This window comes from Eubalaena glacialis, chromosome 1 (assembly GCF_028564815.1).
Source record: "Eubalaena glacialis isolate mEubGla1 chromosome 1, mEubGla1.1.hap2.+ XY, whole genome shotgun sequence".
NCBI lineage: Eukaryota > Metazoa > Chordata > Mammalia > Artiodactyla > Balaenidae > Eubalaena > Eubalaena glacialis.
The window spans coordinates 39,277,743-39,296,880 of record NC_083716.1 but is presented as its reverse complement, the minus strand read 5'-3'; the positions used below and the strand labels follow the sequence as shown (position 1 = coordinate 39,296,880).

Genomic DNA, 19,138 nt, shown 5'->3' with positions numbered 1-19,138 from the left:
CCGAAGCTCCTCGAGGATTTCTAGCGGCTTCACCCGAGCCACAGGAGCCCGCCCGCATTCTCGGTGCTCCAGCAGCACTGGCCGCCTCCTCACAGCCGGAGAGCTGGGTACGCGAAGTGATTCCCGGGGGACACCGGCCGGAAGCACCCTCCGGGCCCGCCCCCTGCCCACCGGAGCCGGAAGCCGTCGACCGAGCCGGTATGTTGCCCTCCGCGGGCCGTAGTGCATCATGCTCCCTGGCCCCTGCCGCCTCTTCAGGGTCTCCGTGGCACCCGTCGCGGCCCTGGCTGTGGCGCTGGTCTCGTCGCTCTCTCGCTGCTCCCTCCTGGAGCCGGAGAACCGCGTGGTCTCGCCGCTCAGCCCCTACTTCGGCACCAAGACTCGCTACGAGGATGCCAACCCCGGGCTGCTGCCGGACCCCGAGGCGCCACGGCGGGACCCACAGCTGCTGGAGGAGACCTGCACCCCGGTACAGCTGGTCGCCCTCATCCGCCACGGCACCCGCTACCCGACCACCAAACAGATCCGCAAGCTGCGACAGCTGCACGGACTGCTGCAGGCCCGCGGGCCCGGGGATGACCGGACCCGCGCTGCCGGCGGCGGCGCCCTGGGCGCTGCGCTGGCCGACTGGCCGCTGTGGTACGCGGACTGGATGGACGGGCAGCTGGTGGAGAAGGGGCGGCAGGACATGCGACAGCTGGCCCTGCGCCTGGCCTCCCTTTTCCCGGTCCTCTTCAGCCGAGAGAACTGCGGCCGCCTGCAGCTAGTCACCAGCTCCAAGCACCGCTGCGTGGACAGCGGCGCCGCCTTCCTGCAGGGACTGTGGCAGCACTACCACCCTGGGTTACCGCCGCCCGACGTCGCAGGTGACCACCCCGGGCCGCCCGGCCAGAGCCCTGCCTCGGTCCTCCCCCAGATCCCGGACTTTCCCGATCCCAGCCTCTCCTTACTTCCCTTTGTCCCCAGCCCCCCCATCCCATGGAATGTTCAGGACTTGGCTCTCTCCCTTATCCTCGTACATAATGTTCATTTATTCATTCATCAGGGATGAGTTTGGCACCTTCTACGTGCAGGACGCTGTGGTAGACGTTGGGGGACCCAGTAGGAAGGGAGACAGGCCAGGGCAGTTTTTGATCACCCATTCCCAAAATGAATTTCTCCCTCTGAGCACCAACCCCCTTCCCTTTCCTCCCTCTGGCGGCTAGTTCTACAGTTCGGCGCACTTTTTTTTTTTTTTTTTTTAAATCTAGGACTTTCTTCCTCAGGCTTTACTTCTGATACTAATACTATTTGGGTTTGGTTTTGTTTTGTTTTTTTCACTTAACAGCTTTTTCAGATATTGATTCTAGACCTACAACCTATTTTAGGAAGCTACTCTCAAACTTTCTTTACTGCTCTGCTTTTTTCTGTTTTGATTTTGCATGTACTATAGAGTTACTCTCCTTGTAGCTGTGGTCCATGGTCATGGCACAGTAATTTACTAATTTATTCCACTACCGATACTTTTGCAAAATTTGAGAGATCATCTAGTGGAGCTCTTTTATTTCACAGGTGAAGAAGCTGAGCCCAAGAAAATGCCTTGCTGATTGTCCTTTCTTAGTTTGAGGCCCAGAATCCAGGTCTTCTGTTTTCCCTCAAATGATGCTTTTTCCTTAGAAAATGTTTTAAAAGTCACAGATAATAATAATAGCAAACACTTAATGCTTGCTATGTGCTAGGCATGCCTCACATTTATTTCACAAAATCCTTACAACAGCTCTTTGAGGTTGATTGTATTTTCCCCCCTCTTAACAGGTGAGGAAATTGAGACGCAGAAACACTAATTTGCCTAATTTCAAATGACTAGGTATGAACCCAGGAAATCTGATTTAGAGCTTGGTCTCTTAACCATTACACTGTACGTACAGCTTCCATTTGTCCTGTAACTTAAGGATAAGAATGAAAACATGACATTTTTGTGCCAGAGAGATGAACAAGTGTTAATACTTTCTTGATCAGCTTTAAGGTCAAAGTTGAGGTGAGGCATCATTTAGCTTTAAAAAGCCCAAGCAAAAAATAAATTAGAAGTAGACTGGTTTGTCATTTCGCAAAAAATAAATTAGAAGTAGACTGGTTTGTCATTTCTCTAATAGCGTTCTCTCTTAAGCCGTTCAGCCATCTCCAAGGGGTTCTTCCATTGACTCTGTCGTGTGTCATGACTCTCATGACTCTGTGGGTAACTCGGTTGGCTGACTTGTGTTTAGTCACTTGTTGAATCATGCTTTTTGATATAGCTAGACTTTTTTCCATTGATATGAGTGAAAATTTCCCACAAACCTGTTAAATTAACTGAATGTTGAAAGCAGAACATACTTCAATATAGTACTATATATGTATATAGTGTATACCAAAAAGGGACTACTGGACCTCCTGGGATGAATGAATTTTTGCCCTTAGATGGATTATGAGAATTGGCATTTGCCAGCCATGGATCATAATAGTTCAGGATAAGCCACCCCTCACCATTTTCAGTATCAGAGATTAAACCCTTTGCTTAGCTGCTTCATTGTTATCTACAGACAATTGTTTTGCCTGTTGTGTACATCTGGGCTTTGGAGGGAAGCCACTGAATTGGATTTTGTATTCTTACAGAAACAAAACAATGCCTTTGTTTCTGTTTAAAGAATAGCAGCAATTAGATAATAGCAGGGATGAATTATCCAGATCCACTTAGGAAATTTTGAGGCCACAGAAAAAGATGACAAAAATCACTTATTTTCCTAGTAAGTTATTTCTTAAGAACTGTAATCTGATTGCCAATTAAAATTGGCAGAATTATTCATTTCAGGAGCTCCTGAAATGGATACACACACACATACATATAAATATTTTCACATACACATCTGAAGCAAAATGGTAAAACTAGACATAATTTTCTTATTTTAATTACAGAAATAGTATACTTGGTGTTCTTTTCATGGTAAATTATTGGAGAAATGATGATTGGAATCTGTGTATTTTTAAATATGACTGAGAAAACTTAAAAGGCACCCCAGTAGTTGAAGCATGATTACGAATGCTTTTCTAGTATGTATTTGTTACCGAATTGGGGAAATAATGTAACATAAAATTCTAAATGGGAAGTTATTCTGGAGCTTCAGTTAGAAAATAAACCGAATCAGAAGCATCTAGCACAATGAAATACAGAAGACCTGAAACTTTAATGTATTTTGTGCTATTGTCAGTAGTTTTTGTCCAAAGCAGTCTTTTGTAAAGTAACACAGGGTTGAAAAAGTTAATTGAGAAAATAAAATACTCTATTTAGACTTTTGCTTAGAGTAGTAAAACAGAGCCTGTCTGTTGAATTCTCTCTCACCTTGCAATTAGAAACCTTGCTAATTTTTAGATTGTTTTCTCAAATTTTCTGTGCCTGATGGAAACAGTACTTAGGGAATAGATTTTTACACTTTTTATGACATTCATATCTAATTATTTTTGTTTTCTTTAAGAAAACATTCATTTCAGTTACCTTTATTTCATAGTGTAGTATTGCTCTAACATTTTATTTTATCTTTGATATTTTCTGTTTCTTTAGTTTTTTTTAGCGTATCCTTTCATGAACTAACAATCATTACAAATGAGGAATAGTTTTGTCCTATGTCTTTCTTGAGTAGTGTGTACTTATTTCAGACATGTAAATGAATAAATAGGTTTTTAGTGTTCCTTTTTACACTTGAAACAAAATTTTCCAATAATTTGAAATTGTCATTCATGTCAATGGATATATATATATATACACATATATATATATACACACACACACATACATACACACACAATTATTTTTTTCCCTTTCAGACATGGAGTGTGGACCTCCAAGAATTAATGATAAATTGATGAGGTTCTTTGATCATTGTGAGAAGTTTTTAACTCAAGTGGAAAGGAATGCTACGGCTCTTTATCATGTAGAAGCCTTCAAAACTGGACCAGAAATGCAGAACATTTTAAAAAAAGTTGCAGGTATTTTGCAAGTGCCAGTCAACAACTTAAATGCAGGTAATGTGCCTATTATCTCACATTTGAACTCTGAAATAGTTTAAGTGGTTTTTAAACTCTGAACATGGGAAAATATGGAAGCATAAAGTTATTCCTTTTAAAGGACCACAATTGATTTTACGTTGAGAAAGTAATGTGTTCTAGGTCAAGAAAATTCTATATCTCATGCTTACTATTCTTAGATTCAGATTCTTCTTTGAGTTTTATGTAAATTAATACACAAGATTCTTGATGTACCTGGAATTTTTTTTTTTTTTTAGGGCAAAGTTATATAAAGCTTCAACTCTAAGCATTATTTATAAAACAATTATCTTTTTCTGAATTATCTCCTCTTAAAGTGATACAAATGGAAAGTCATATAAATTCTTTAGCTTTTAAAGCAGTTCAGAAGTACATGCTAATGTTTTGAGAGGGGTTAAGTTTTTAAAAAGTAGTGTGATTTTTTTTTTTCTTTGAAGCTTTTATACCTAGAGATGCTGAGAAAATGAGCAGTCATGTATGTCATAAGCTATTGCAGTGCATGGGTTGACTGTGCAACCTGGGACACTTTAGGGTGAAAGGAAACACTATTAATAATTATGCTGGGAAAGCAGGTAGAAAACCAAAGTACATGGTCACCTAGCAATGAGAAATTAAGAAAATATAATAAGATTTTTTTTCCTGTTTTCTAGGAATGTATAATCCATACAGCAGATATTGACAGATATATAGAGTGTGATTTCATTATACTGTGAATAAATTTCCAAAGACTAGAAGTAGGAGATGTTGGGAATAAATTAAGTAGACTAGAATATGTCAATCCTGGTGTCTGAATGCTTTATAAGGATCAAAAAAGTGAAGATGCCTAGACTAGCATCTAAAATTGAATTTTTTCTCTTTTCTTCAACTGGCTATACATTGGGGTCGTTTGCAGAGCTTTAAAAATTATTTTATTTGGGAAATAATTCAAGTATATAGATAATAATAAAGGCTAATATAATGAGTATCTGTATACCCACAACTTAGTTTGATCAAATTTTAACATTATGCTTCACTTAGTTGCTTTAAATAAATTGAGGGTGCTTTTTCCCTCTCTAGGATCTCATTCCTTTCCTTTTCTCCCAGAGGTAACCATTGTCATGAATTGAGCATTTAAGTCATCCCATGCCGGTTTTTATATTTATGTTTCTATACCTAAATGGGGCATTTTGCAGATTTTTAAACTTTTAGGAATGGTATCAAACTATGATATCAGTCTGAAATTTGATTTTAATTCAACTTTGTATTTTTTATTTAATGTGTGTAGTTCTAGTTCTGCATTTTAAACTTATGTACAGAATTCCATTATATAATACCAGCATCTAGCCATTATTCTGTTAGTGGGCATTTAAGATTGTTGAAGATTTTTTTAAAAACACTATTTCTAGTCTCTGACTTGACAAGGATTATTTGTATTTTACTGATGGGGTAACTGAGAGCAACTTCTTTTTGGAGGCAGTATTAGCATAGTGGTTAAAATCATGGGTTCTGGAATTGGACTGTTTGTATTCAATTCTTGACTTTGTTATATTATTGACTAACTCTGTGATCTTTGGCAAGTTCCTTAATATCACTGTGCCATAGTTTCTTTCTCTGTAAAATGGATATAGGAATTGTACCTACCTCACAGGATTATTGCAAGGATTATATGAGATTAATTCATGCAAAGCATTAGCACAGTACCTGGCACAGAGTAGCTGTTCAAAAATATTTTAGCTATTTAAATACTTTTTTTTTTTGCATAGAAAGGTGATGCTGTATGTATTTTCTGTAACTTATTTTTACTTAGCAATGTATCTGCCTCATTTTTTAAAATTCTATGTTATTTTATAGGATATATATGATTACATTTTTAGGTAAATGATAGTTAAAAATTTATTTAACCCATCATCAAGTTTTACTGGTCAGAGAGGCTGGAGCTAATACAGTCCAAATTCTTTGTTTTATAGGAAATTACTTTCCTACTAAGGTTTTTCTTAGTTTTTAACCCTTTCAAATAACGCAACAGTGGACATTCTTATAGTCCGCTTTTTGCACTTGAGAGTTTATAAGATAAATAACTATAGGTAGAATTGTTGGGTTAAGGTGCATGAATATTTTACATCTTAACATGTACTTCCAAATTGTTCTCTGAAGGTGTAGAAAAATTTATATCAACAATATGTGAGAATGCTCATTTCCCCCAATTCATCCGACAGTGGATATTATTAGTCATTTTGACTTTTGCCAATTTAATTAATGAAAAATGATATCTAGCTTTAATTTGCATTTCTTTGGTTACTTGTAAGGTTGAACATCTTTTCATATGTTTTTAGCTATTTCATTCCTTCTGAGAATTGCCTCTTCATAACCTTGGCCATCTTCTATTGGATTATTTTTGTGTTTTTTCTTATTGATCATAGGTACCCTTTATGTTTTATGGATATATTAATTATATGTCCTTTGATATTGCTTGACAAAAGAATAAATCCTTTGCCTATTTTGTGTTGAGATCCAGGAAGCCTAGAGTGACTTACCCAGGATAATTAGCGTCAGAGTCAGGTCTCACAGTGTGATTTTTCCCTCTTTGTTTCTCTCCTTCTTGACCCTTTGTTTCACCTTCCTTCTGACTCCTCAGTCTGCCCTTTCTTCGTTCTTTACCTTTTGCAGTCTTCTCTTCTCTTTTATATCCTTCTCTGTACTTGCTTCTTCTTAATAGTTATAATGTTAATTGTGTAGTTAAAAGAACTGTTCAATAAATGTACTTAGTCATTGCTGATTTTCAAGTTGGGGACTAAAACCTTTTATAACTTTATCTCCCCTCCTCCAATCCTCTAAAATTAACAAAATCAAGTTATGTTTTATATAGTAAGTCCTTGGCATTCTATAGATATTCAGCCTTTGGAAAACTGCAGGAAATAGTAACCTACAAATTTTACCTTTTTTTTTCTCTCAGATTTAATTCAGGTAGCTTTTTTCACCTGTTCATTTGACCTGGCAATTAAAGGTGTTAAATCTCCTTGGTGTGATGTTTTTGACATAGATGATGCAAAGGTAAGTATTACTTTTGCAGTTTCTTTGCTTTTTTTTTTTGCATGGTTTTCATTGTTGTCTTTATTTGAAGCAGCTTTTCAAAAAATAAGTGGAGTAGGGAACATTAAGTGTCTTTGACTATCTTGTAATTTTCCTAAAAAAGAGAGATTAAGTGTTCAGATAGGACCTACCTACTTGTAAATAGTTTAGGTTCATAAAACTCTGGAAAACATTCTTCCATTGTGATTTGATTTCTAGGTCCACCCAGTTAAAAACCTACTTAACCCATCATCAAATTTTGCTGCTGGAAAGGATTATAGAGCTAATATAATCCAAATTCTTCTTTTTATAGGAAGCCAAAGCTCAGAGTGGATGAATGGTTTTCCAAATACCTATTCTTTTATAAAGTTTTCATAATAAATTGAGTTCTGTTTTCTACCCAGTGATGGCAGTGATTCATCTAGGTTCTGCCTGGCTACTTTGTATTCCCTTTCTTTCCTCTTCATTCATGTTGTTTCTTTGTAGACTTTTAGACTCTAGAGAGAGAAGGGCAGACAGACCTCTGGTGACTGTAAAGGAGGCAAATTCTGGTCAAATCTGGGATGCTGGGAGCCAGAGAGGTGGGGTAAGAAAGTGTTAATTGTTTTCTTAAGTATTGAGGATCAAGGCATTGGATAGAATTCTGATGGATGAGAGTAGGATGTATCTTTATGTATGGGTCATTCAGAAATATGGACTTCAGAAACTTTAGTCATCCTTGCATACATATGGAACCTTCAGCATTCTGTATGAAAATCAATTATTAACTTCAGAATTTAACCTCAGATTTTGAAAAGAAGTGTACTATTTGTCAGTTAGAAGCAAGCTTTTAAGCTGAAAGCTAATGTACATTTGAAAGTAAACAAGTGCTTTATTTCGTTAATTAAAGACTAAAGTGACCAACAACCAGATTAAAGGTGATTTTTCTGTAGTATTATGCCAATGCGGAAGTAGGGCTTAGCCAGTAAGTTGGAAGAAGGGAAAAGAGCCCTCGATGGATGCTTGCTCTAGGATGCTGAGCGCCAGAAGTAATAGGTGTATGTATTTCCTCTCTGTGCTCCTGAATTGCTTCCTGATGATCTACTTTTTTCTCTGTCTCAAGTACTCAAAACACTTCTCATCTCCTCTAACTGTCCATAACTATCACTTCAGAAACATCCTGGCCTACCCTTCTTTGAAATGCTCTATGCTTAGGATGATCGTAAAATTTATGTTCTAAATTGAATACTTTTATTTATTTTTTATAAATTTATTTATTTATTTTTGGCTGCATTGGGTCTTCGTTGCTACGCACGGGCTTTCTCTAGTTGCGGTGAGCGGGGGCTACTCTTTGTTGTGGTGCGCGGGCTTCTCATCGCAGTGGCTCCTCGTTGCGGAGCACAGGCTCTAGGCACGCGGGCTTCAGTAGTTGTGGCACGCGGGCTTCAGTAGTTGTGGCTCACAGGCTCTAGAGCGCAGGCTCAGTAGTGTGGTACATGGGCTTAGTTGCTCCACGGCACGTGGGATCTTCCCGGCCCAGGGCTCGAACCCGTGTCCCCTGCACTGGCAGGTGGATTCTTAACCACTCCACCACTAGGGAAGCTCCTAAATTGAATACTTTTAAAAGTGAAAGGGGAACCAGTAATAATTACACCAGTATAGGTATAAACTGAGACTTATGGTCACCATTCACTTGTGTCAAAATTCCTCACCTCCCTTTTCTCCCTACCCAGATTGCTGTAGGGGAAAAAGCCGATAAAAAGCCAAATTGAAGTGATTTTCAGTATTGTGTAAATGACTGAGGGGTGTTAGCAAAAGGGAAATTTACTTTTCAACAGAAGAACAACTTATTTGCCCAAGTTACTACAGTTGTTGGAATATTTGGCATATGCTTACCTGGCTATCTGCCCTTTTTGTATTCTGAGTAGCTATATCCATGTGGTCCCTTACTTCCAAAGACCGACAACTCTGTGCTTTTATTTCCATATCTTAAAGAAGATGGAACTATTAGGTGACTTAGATTCTATGCTACTTGTTTTTCTTTTCCTTTTATTTTTAGGATTACCCTTTTATCTCTTTACTGCTTATGAACTTCTCTCTTTTTTTCCCTACAACTTATTTTGAAAAATTTCAAACTGACAGAAGTTGTAAGAACAACAGAATGAACATTCATGTCCTTCACCTATATTCACCAGTTTTTAACCGTTTTTGCCACATTTGTTTTTCTTTCTTTATAATCTATTAGTTTCCTATTGCTGCTATTACAGATTACTGCAAACTTAGTAGTTTAAAGCAACACAAATTTATTATCTTACAGTTCTGGAAATCAGAAGTCCAAAATGAATTTTACAGGGCTAAAATCAAGGTATCAACAGGGGGCTGTGTTCTCTCTGGAGACTCTAGGGGAAAATCTGTTCCTTGCCCTTTCCAGTCTCCGGAGCCCACCTGCATTCCTTGTATCACTATGACCACGGCTTCATGGTTATATCTCCTACTCTGTCCTTCCTGCCTACTTCTTATAAGGATCTTTGTGATTATGGGGCCCATCTAGATAGTCTAGGATAATTTTCCATCTTAAGCTCCTTAACTTAATCACATTTGCAAATTCCCTTTTATCATGTAAGATAACATATTCATTGGTTGTAGGCGTTAGGATGTAGACATCTTTGAGGGACATTTATTCTGTCACATATATATGTAATCTTTTTTTTTCTAAACGTCAAGACACTTCACCCTTAAATACTTGGGCATGCATCTAAACAAGAACCTTCTCCTACATAATCATAATAAAATGTAAATTTACATATGCATATATAGTACAGTATTGTCTAATATACAGTCAATATTCGTGTTTTCACACTTGTCTTAATAGAATCCTATATTTATAGCTTTTATTTAAAAAATTTTTTTAAACATCTTTATTGGAGTATAATTGCTTTATAATGGTGTGTTAGTGTCTGCTTTATAACAAAGTGAATCAGCTATACATATACATATATCCCCATATCTCCTCCCTCTTGCGTCTCCCTCCCACTTTTTTTTTATTTTTAAATTCAGGATCTAATCAAGGATCATTCATTGTATTTATTTGTCATGCCTTTAGTTGCCTTTATTCTAGAAGAGTGTTCCAGCCTTTCTTTTGTCTTTTATACACTGGCATTTTGCAGGCATCTAGGCCAGCTTTTTTGCAGAATGTCTTTGTGTCTGTTTTTTCACTTAAGATTAGATAGGGGTTTAAACATTTTTGACAAGAATACTATATAAGTATTCTTATATAGTGTGTCTAATCAGAAGGAATGATGTCAGTTTGTCACATCATTGATGATGATATGTTTGATCATATGATTAAAGTGGCACCTTCCAGATTTCTCCATAGTGTAGGTACCTTTAAATAACTTCTCATTTTTTTTTGAACTTTATTTATTTTTTATACAGCAGGTTCTTATTAGTTATCCATTTTATACATATTAGTGCACGTATGTCAGTCCCAATCTCCCAATTCATACCACCACCACCACCACCCCCCGCTGCTTTCAAAGAACGTCTCATTTAAATGACCATGATTTGAAAATCTGAAATACATGTTTAAATTAATTGAATAAGAGCTTCCTTTTTATATAGTAAAAGCAAATAAGTTAGATTCTTCATTAAAAAATATAAAGTTTTCTTTTGATTTAGATGTTTCCTGTGATTTTTTCTTTTTCTTTTTCAGTAATTTGATACAAAAATCTCTGCTTAGGACTTTTCACTATGAAATAGGTTTACATACTGAAGTATTTACAGATGCAATAAAATGATGTCTGGGATTTGCTTCAGCATAATCCAGTGGTGGTGGTAGGGGCATAACTGAAACAGAATTGGACAAGTGTTAATTGTTGAAGTTGGATGAGAGGTACGTGGGGGTTCATTATTCTCCTGTTCTCTATTTTTATGTTTGAAATTCTTTGTTAAAAATGTTTTAAGGGGCTTCCCTGGTGGTGCGGTAGTTAAGAATCCGCCTGCCAATGCAGGGGACACAGGTTCGAGCCCTGGTCGGGGAAGATCCCACATGCCGCGGAGCAGCTAAGCCCGCGCGCCACAACTACTGAGCCTGCGCTCTAGAGCCCACGAGCCACAACTACTGAAGCCCGCGTGACTAGAGTCCATGCTGCACAGCAAGAGAAGCCACCACAATGAGAAGCCCACACACTGCAACGAAGAGTAACCCCCGCTCGCCGCAACCAGAGAAAGCCCACGCACAGCAATGAAGATCCAACACAGCCAATATAAATAAATAAAATAAATTAATTTATTTAAAAAAAAGTTTTAAGAATTAAAAATGAATAGAAATGTATGAAATTCTGAGAATTCTGGATATTATTAGATATCCAAGACCTTATGAAATGCTGGTCCACGTGTGCCTTCATTCAGCAAATATTGTTTGAGTGCCTGCTCCATGCCAGGCACTTGGTTGAAACTGAAGATACTAGCATAAGATAGGCATTGTCCTCAAAGAATGTCACAAGGAGTGAAAGATAAAAAAACCATTGCAAGACAGTGGGATGGCTATAACAGAAGTATATATAAGGTATAGTGATACACAAAGGAGGAAGTTGATTAATGGCAGTCAGGTAAACCTTACAAAAGAAATGACACATGAACTATGTACTTCTCTGTGGGACAGCTTTTTGCAGCTTTGTATCTATCTACTACTGTAACAAGTATATCTATCTTCTATTGTAACAAGTATATCTAGATTTTCTATCTCATCTGGGGTCAGTTTTGGTATTTAATATTTTCTTGTAGAAGTCATTCATGTTCTCCAGGTTTTCAGATTTATTTGTGGAGTTTGGCAAATTTATCTCATGATTTAAAAAAATGTCTTCTATATCTGAGATTATTTCCCCATTATTATTACTTATTTGTGTATCTGCATTTTCTTTATTATGTTAGTTTAGTGTTTACTAATTTATTATTTTTTTTCCCAAGAAACAGTTTAACTATATGTTTTGAACTTTATGTAATGGAATCATCCAGTATGTGTTTTTTTGTATCTAGTTTTTTATCAACATTATGTTTTTAAGATTTATCTATGATGCTGCATGTAGCTATAGTTCAATTATTTTTATTGCTGTGTAGTATTCCATTACATGAATTATCATAGTTTTTTAATCCATTATCTTGTTGGTAAACATTTGGGTGGTTTTCAGTTTGGGACTATTATGAATATTCTTGTGTATGTCTATAGGTGTGTATACACACATTTCTGAAGGTCCATGTCTGTAGTAGAATTGCTGGATCATAGGATATGCAGAACTTCAAATTTACTAGATAATGCCCAATTATTTTTTGGAGCTGTTCCAGTTTATATTTCTATCTTTATGCTTCTTTCCATATATTTTTTTTCTTGTTTTGGACTCTTTCTTTTTTAAATGATTATTTTATTTTCTTAAGTCTTTGGAATTCATGATACTGTGTTTATTTAATTATAGTTTTCATTTGCTCTGTAGCAGAATTTCTAGGGTGAGCGTTTTTTTTCTGGCTATTTTATCTGTGTAGCAGTCTTGTTTTTAATTTGTATGTTTATAAAGATACTAGCAACTTTTAAATTATTACTCACCTTTGCAGTGAATTCAGCTTTTACTTCTCAGGCGGCCAGTAAGGATGAGCAGCTATTCAGAGATAAGTAGTGTTCCTTCCAGTTTGGAGTTTTTCTCTGAGATTCTTTGTAGAATGCTTCTTATAAAGATGGAAGGTCAGTGTTTCCTGTAATGGTGTTACATACTGTAGGGAGGCTCCTCTTAGACTTCGTTCTTATTGTTTCAAGCAAAGGATTATTGGATCTACTCCTGCAAGTGTACCATGTGCTTTGAGGATCCGTCTTCTGTTGGTTTTATCTGAGGGGTTTTGTTTGCGTTTTGTTTGATTTTCACTGCATTTGGCAGTCCTTCCTCATTTATGGTGGTGGCTCAGGGTACAGAGGTCTCCTAATTTCTTTGAAAGGGGCATTTGCATTTCTTTTTCATTCTTCTTTTTTTAGAGTGATTTCTGAGAGAAGAGAGCATATATATCTTAATTCTATCATCTTAAAACCCGAAGCTTTGTTTATATTTTCTAGTTAAGAGCACTTTCAATGTTTCATTGCAAAATACGATGTTTGGCATAGTCACTAGTAGTTATCCTTACCAAGTTAAGAAAATTTCTGTTTCTTACTAAAACCTTCTATTTATTTATTGTTTTTAAGATCAGGAATGTTTGCTGAATTTCTGACATCTAGGAAGATGATTTTTTTTTCCTCTTTAATCTTCTAACATAGAAATTACATTAGTACATTTTCTAATATTGAATTATCCTTGCATTCCTTCTTTCTTATGGTAGATTCTTTTTTTTTTTTTTTTAATGTTTATTTATTTATTTATTTTTGGCTGTGTTGGGTCTTCGTTTCTGTGCAAGGGCTTTCTCTAGTTGTGGCAAGCGGGGGCCACTCTTCATCGCGGTGCGCAGGCCTCTCACTGTCGCGGCCTCTCTTGTTGTGGAGCACAGGCTCCAGACATGCAGGCTCAGTAATTGTGGCTCACGGGCCCAGCTGCTCCGCGGCATGTGGGATCTTCCCAGACCAGGGCTCAAACCCGTGTCCCCTGCATTGGCAGACAGATTCTCAACAACTGCGCCACCAGGGAAGCCCATGATAGATTCTTTTACTGACTGATTTTTCTCCTAGTTATAAGTCATGTTTCTTGTTTCTTCATGTATTTCCAGTAATTATTTATTAGATACTGGACACTGTGAATGTTATGGTGTTGAATGCCTGGATTTTGTCTTCTAACTATTGAATTTTGTTTTATTTTGCAGTTAAGTTACTTGTGGATCAGTTTGATCCTTTTCAGGCTTCATTTTTCTGAGTTTCATGCTCTCGACCTGACCTTACAAAACTCAGAAACAAAACCTTACTTATACACATGTCTTTACTATTAAAGTATGTCTCTTCTGGGGTCCAGATTGAAGTCCTGGATGTCTTGGTATCTCTGGAAGCTCTCTCTACTTAGGCCGCTTGGAACATGAATATCTCTCAGCCTTATGATAGCTCTGGAATTGATCAGCTTACAACTCCCACAGCCTTCAGCAGCAGAATCAAGGGGACCCCCCCACGAGTTTTGGAGTTCTTTTTCTGTGTAGCTTCCTCCTCTCTGATACTCTACCCTGCTAATTCCAACCACTTCAGACTTATTAAAGTTCTGACTCCTCTGAGTTCTGACTCCTCAACTCAGCAAGACTGCCGAATTCTGCTTCACATCCTTTTCCCTGTGCCACAGTTTGAAGCGCCTCTCCTTTTTCATTTCTGATACTATTTTTGTTTTATTTCTTGAATAGATTTGGCAGAACTTTATCTAATTCTTTTTATTTTAATTTTTTTAACGTTTACTTTGTCCCTTTTGCTAACTTCTTAATTTAATTGCCTCTTTAGTGTATGTTTAGTTTTGTTTTTGGTATATGGCAGTGGCCTGCCCTTGCTCTTGCTCTTAAACTTACGGCTTGCACTTAATTTCTCGGGGCTCTTCTGGGAAGAATGGCTCATAACTACTGTGTAGTCTTCTCTTGTACCTCTTTTGGGTTGCATGATTTAGTCCTTTACTTTTGGTGTTGGATCAAATGATACATGAGTACAAGTTTGACATTCAGATAAAGGGTACCATAATCACCAACTCCAATTCAAGACCTCTCCACAGAAATCTACCACTCCTGTCAGTTTGATGTGTACTTTTCAACCTTTTCTGTGCTCTATTTATAATTTATACCATTCCTAGAAATGTAAACAGTGTAATTTGTGTGTGTGTGTGTGTGTGTGTGTGTGTATTTTGGTAGTAAATGATATTATACTGTATTTATTATTCCTTTTTTTTTTGTCTTTAACAAATATCTTTATCGTACAAAGATTACCCCTCATATAAATTACTGCAGCAGAGCTTCCCTGGTGGCACAGGGGTTGAGAATCCGCCTGCCAATGCAGGGGACACGGGTTCGATCCCTGGTCCGGGAAGATCCCACATGCCGCGGAGCAACTAAGCCCGTGTGCCGCAACTACTGAGCCCGTGCGCCTAGAGCCTGTGCACTGCAGCAAGAGAAGCCACCACAGTGAGAAGTCCACACGCAGCAACGAAGACCCAACACAGCCAAAAATAAATAAATAAAATAAAAAAAAAATTACTGCAGCACACAACTACAGAAATTCACAAAGCAATTGACATTTATTGAACAACGTCTGTGTGCTAAGGGCATTTTTGAGGACTTTGCACAATTCTGAGGAGGTACTAGAATTCTCAGTTTGCATATAATGAAAGTAAGACTCAACTAAATTATGGGATGTGTCCAAGATTACAAAGCTAATAAGGAAGAGATCCAGCATTTGAATTACATCTGTGAAAGGCATAAGGATCAAAACACTGAAAATAACTGACCAGAGCTTCCCCTTGCATAGATGATAGCTTTCAATTACTTCTCATGAAAATGAAGAAAGAAAATTATGTATTCCTTTGCTAGTCCACAATCAAGATGTCAGCAGGATTGGTCTCCTCTGAGGGCTGTAAGAGAAGTATCTGTTCAAGGCCTCTTTCCTTGACTTACAGATAGCCATCTTCCTTCTATACATATCTGTGTACAATCCTTCCCCACCATCTTGCTCTTCTTCTACTACCAACAGCAGATAGACAACATACACTGGGTTTTATACAAAAACCCTGTAGATAAAGAGCACTCTGGCCATGATAGGTTCAGAAATGGCATAATATTGCCCCACTAAACTACAACAATAATAGTTGGTGGGTCTGATCTATTGCAAGTAGCAGAGGCCAGCAAGTATTTATCATTCTTAACCTCTTCTCATTTAGCAGTATGTTTTGGAGATCTTCCCATGTCAGTTCATGTAGATCTACAAATAATCTCATAGTATTCCATAGTATGTGTATATCATAGTTTATTTAAGCCTCTACCTATTAATGAAATTTAGGTATTTCCAGGAAATTTTTTTTGGGGGGGGCTCCTTTAAGCAGTGCTACTCTAAGATATTCTTGTACATTGTCTCTTATGTTCCTCTGTGAATATTATTTTATAAGAAACGGAATTAAACGGGCGTTAAAGATGTGTGTTTTTGTGGATTTTGCCAGTCTGTCCTTTAGAACATCTGTATTAATGCACATTCCTTCTAGTACCAGTTTTCCATATCCTTGGTCTACTTTTTTTTTTTTAATTAATTAATTTATTTATTTATTTTTGGCTGTGTTGGGTCTTTGTTTCTGTGCGAGGGCTTTCTCTAGTTGTGGCAAGCGGGGGCCACTCTTCATCGTGCTGCGCGGGCCTCTCACTATCGCGGCCTCTCTTGTTGCGGAGCACAGGCTCCAGACGCGCAGGCTCAGTAGTTGTGGCTCACGGGCCTAGTTGCTCCGCGGCATGTGGGATCTTCCCAGACCAGGGCTTGAACCCGTGTCGCCTGCATTGGCAGGCAGATTCTCAACCACTGCACCACCAGGGAAGCCCCCTTGGTCTACTTTTATTAGTATTTTTGCCAAACTGATACATGAACCAAAGTAACTCATTTTCTATCTGGTTTCTACCTTCCTGAAATTCTTAAAAATTCCTGATTCACTGTTGGCACCTTCTGTGCTGTAATGAATATTCTTCTATGTACATTTTTTCTTTTTTCTGTATATATCTTTGCTATCATCTTAAAATAATTTTAGAAGAAAGGGGAGGTGAGCACATGTCTTTAACCCACTATCCTGAACTGTCATGGATGCTGGATTACTGGTTGTGAGTACTATTAACTTGCTCTTGCATGTCAGTCTCTACATTCCCATTTGGGTTTGTGTCTCAGCATAAATCTCTGTGTCATGGACCTTTGGGTCCAACCCTTAAATGCTTGAAATGGTAAGTATAAACTCTGTAAATGCTAAGATTCTACTATACTTTGTGTAGAATGGTGATTAAACAATGTAACCTTTCCTGAAAAAATCATTATTAAATCAGAAAATCTGTTACATTAATAAAAATAGTAATGATTTTTAAAATTTGTATTTTTAGGTTTTAGAATATTTAAATGATCTGAAACAATATTGGAAAAGAGGATATGGGTATACCATTAATAGTCAATCCAGCTGCACCCTGTTTCAGGATATCTTTCAGCACTTGGACAAAGCAGTTGAACAGAAACAAAGGTAAAAACTTAAAAAAAATTTTTTTTTGATGTATTGGCTCAGCCAAAAAGTTCGTTCGGGTTTTAGGATCTTACGGAGAAACCCAAATGAACTTTTTGGCCAACCCAATATATTCTGAGTGCCCAGTTAAGCTTCTGGAAAATGTTTTATAATGGGTGATTTTTAAAAATAGATTTTGCTTATGTTTTTAAAAAATAATTATACTTACAAAAGAATTAGATGACATATGTAAGTTATAAAGCATATAAACATATAAACCCTCCATTCAACCCAGGAACTGGAACATTACTAATAATTTGCATGTATCTATTTATGTGTTCCTTAGTGACTCAATTTTCCTGCCCTCCCTTGCCCCATTTACTCCCTATCTCCTTTAACTACTATTCTGCATTTGGTGCATGTCATTCCTTTGCCTCTATAAAAAGGCTTTATTATGAATGTATGTGTGCCCAAACAATATGTTTAGTTTCGCTTAGAGTCATAAGCAAATGGGACTTGTTTTTTTTTCCCCCCTCAACATTACATTTATAATATTTATCATGTTGTTGCATATACTGTAGTTCATTCATTTTTGCTACAGTACAATATTCAATAATGTTCAATATTCAGTAAATAAGTACCACAGTTTATATCATCTTCTCTTGTCAGTGGGCATTTGGGTAGTTTCTGTTTTTTGCTATTATAAATAGTGTAATTGTACATGGTTTCTGGTATGAATTATTTTTTAAGTTTTTATTTTAAATAAGAGTTTCTCATCAAAAAGTCTCTGTTAACATTCATACTTCTCAAAGTTTTAAAAAAAACCTTTTCATAATTTGAACATTTGGTAGAATATAAACCCCATTTTATTTGACAAATATGCTTCCATGAAAGCTTATACATTCACAATTGGAGATGAAAATCATGCTGTAAAGACTGAGACAGAAAGACTGAAGATGGTGTATATAATTGGGTTGGCAGTATGAAGTTTTATATACATACAGATATAGAGAGAAATTATGTGAGTTTGTGGATATGACTTTAGTTTGTGGAATTTTCTTGGGTTTGGGAATTAGGGACCATCTGTACTAGATCTGGTTTTCTTCCAGAATGGTTAAAATGGTTCAACTTATGATTTTTTGACTCTGTGATGGTGCAGAAATGATACACATTCAGTGGAAACTGTACTTTGAATTTTGATCTTTTCTGGGGCTAGCTATATGCAGTATGATACTCTCTCATGATGCTGGGCATTGGCAGTCAGCCGCAGCTCCCAGTCAGCCATGTGATCACGAGTGAAACACTGCTAATATACTTACGACTCTTCTATATCTATACAACCATTCTGGTCTTCAATTTGAGTACAGTGTTCAATAAATTATATGAGATATTCAACACTTTATTATAAAATAGGCTTTGTATTAGGTGATTTTGCCCAACTGTAGGCTAATGTAAGCGTTTTGAGCACATTTAAGGTAGGCTAGGTTAAGTTATCATGTTTGGTAGGTTTTTGACTTTTGATGTTTTCAGTTTAATGATGGGTTTATTGAGACATAACCCCATCATAAGTGGAGGAAGATCTGTACTTAGTTTCTGCGACCAAACACTTTTTTGGGGCAAAATAGTCAAGGCAAATTCCCTCTTTGAGATAGGCATTAATTTCTTTCCTACTTGGTTTTATGAATGTTTTAAAACGCTTAGACTTTATGAGATAACAGATCTTTACTGTTTGTTCATTGTTTATTTGTTTGTCCCATTGTTGAATGTGAGGTAATTAAAATTGTGTCTGAAAGATTCTTAAATAACTTTTGCAAGGTTTGCTATTACAATTTGATATCAGATTCAAAGCTTAAGTAAGAATTTTATCATTGGTGTTTTAAAAATAAGTG

The 19,138-nt window shown here is 37.1% G+C and overlaps 1 protein-coding gene across 4 annotated transcripts in view; it reads left to right on the top strand.

Annotated features, from left to right (window-relative positions):
* The first annotated feature begins 222 nt into the window (after nucleotides 1-222).
* Nucleotides 223-19,138, top strand: part of MINPP1 (multiple inositol-polyphosphate phosphatase 1) — a 43,873-nt gene continuing 24,957 nt past the window's right edge. The window contains exons 1-5 of one of the 4 annotated variants that reach the window (XR_009701515.1): nucleotides 223-866; nucleotides 3,838-4,035; nucleotides 6,989-7,086; nucleotides 10,796-10,975; nucleotides 17,137-17,218. Coding sequence is in view for 3 of the 4 variants with exons in the window: in XM_061195579.1 (XP_061051562.1) it covers nucleotides 230-866; nucleotides 3,838-4,035; nucleotides 6,989-7,086; nucleotides 17,137-17,270 (1,067 nt within the window). In the remaining variant the exon portion in view is untranslated. Of the gene's footprint in view, nucleotides 867-3,837; nucleotides 4,036-6,988; nucleotides 7,087-10,795; nucleotides 10,976-17,136; nucleotides 17,271-19,138 lie in introns of those variants that run through there. The other 3 variants (XM_061195579.1, XM_061195565.1, XM_061195586.1) reach the window with 3 other exon arrangements.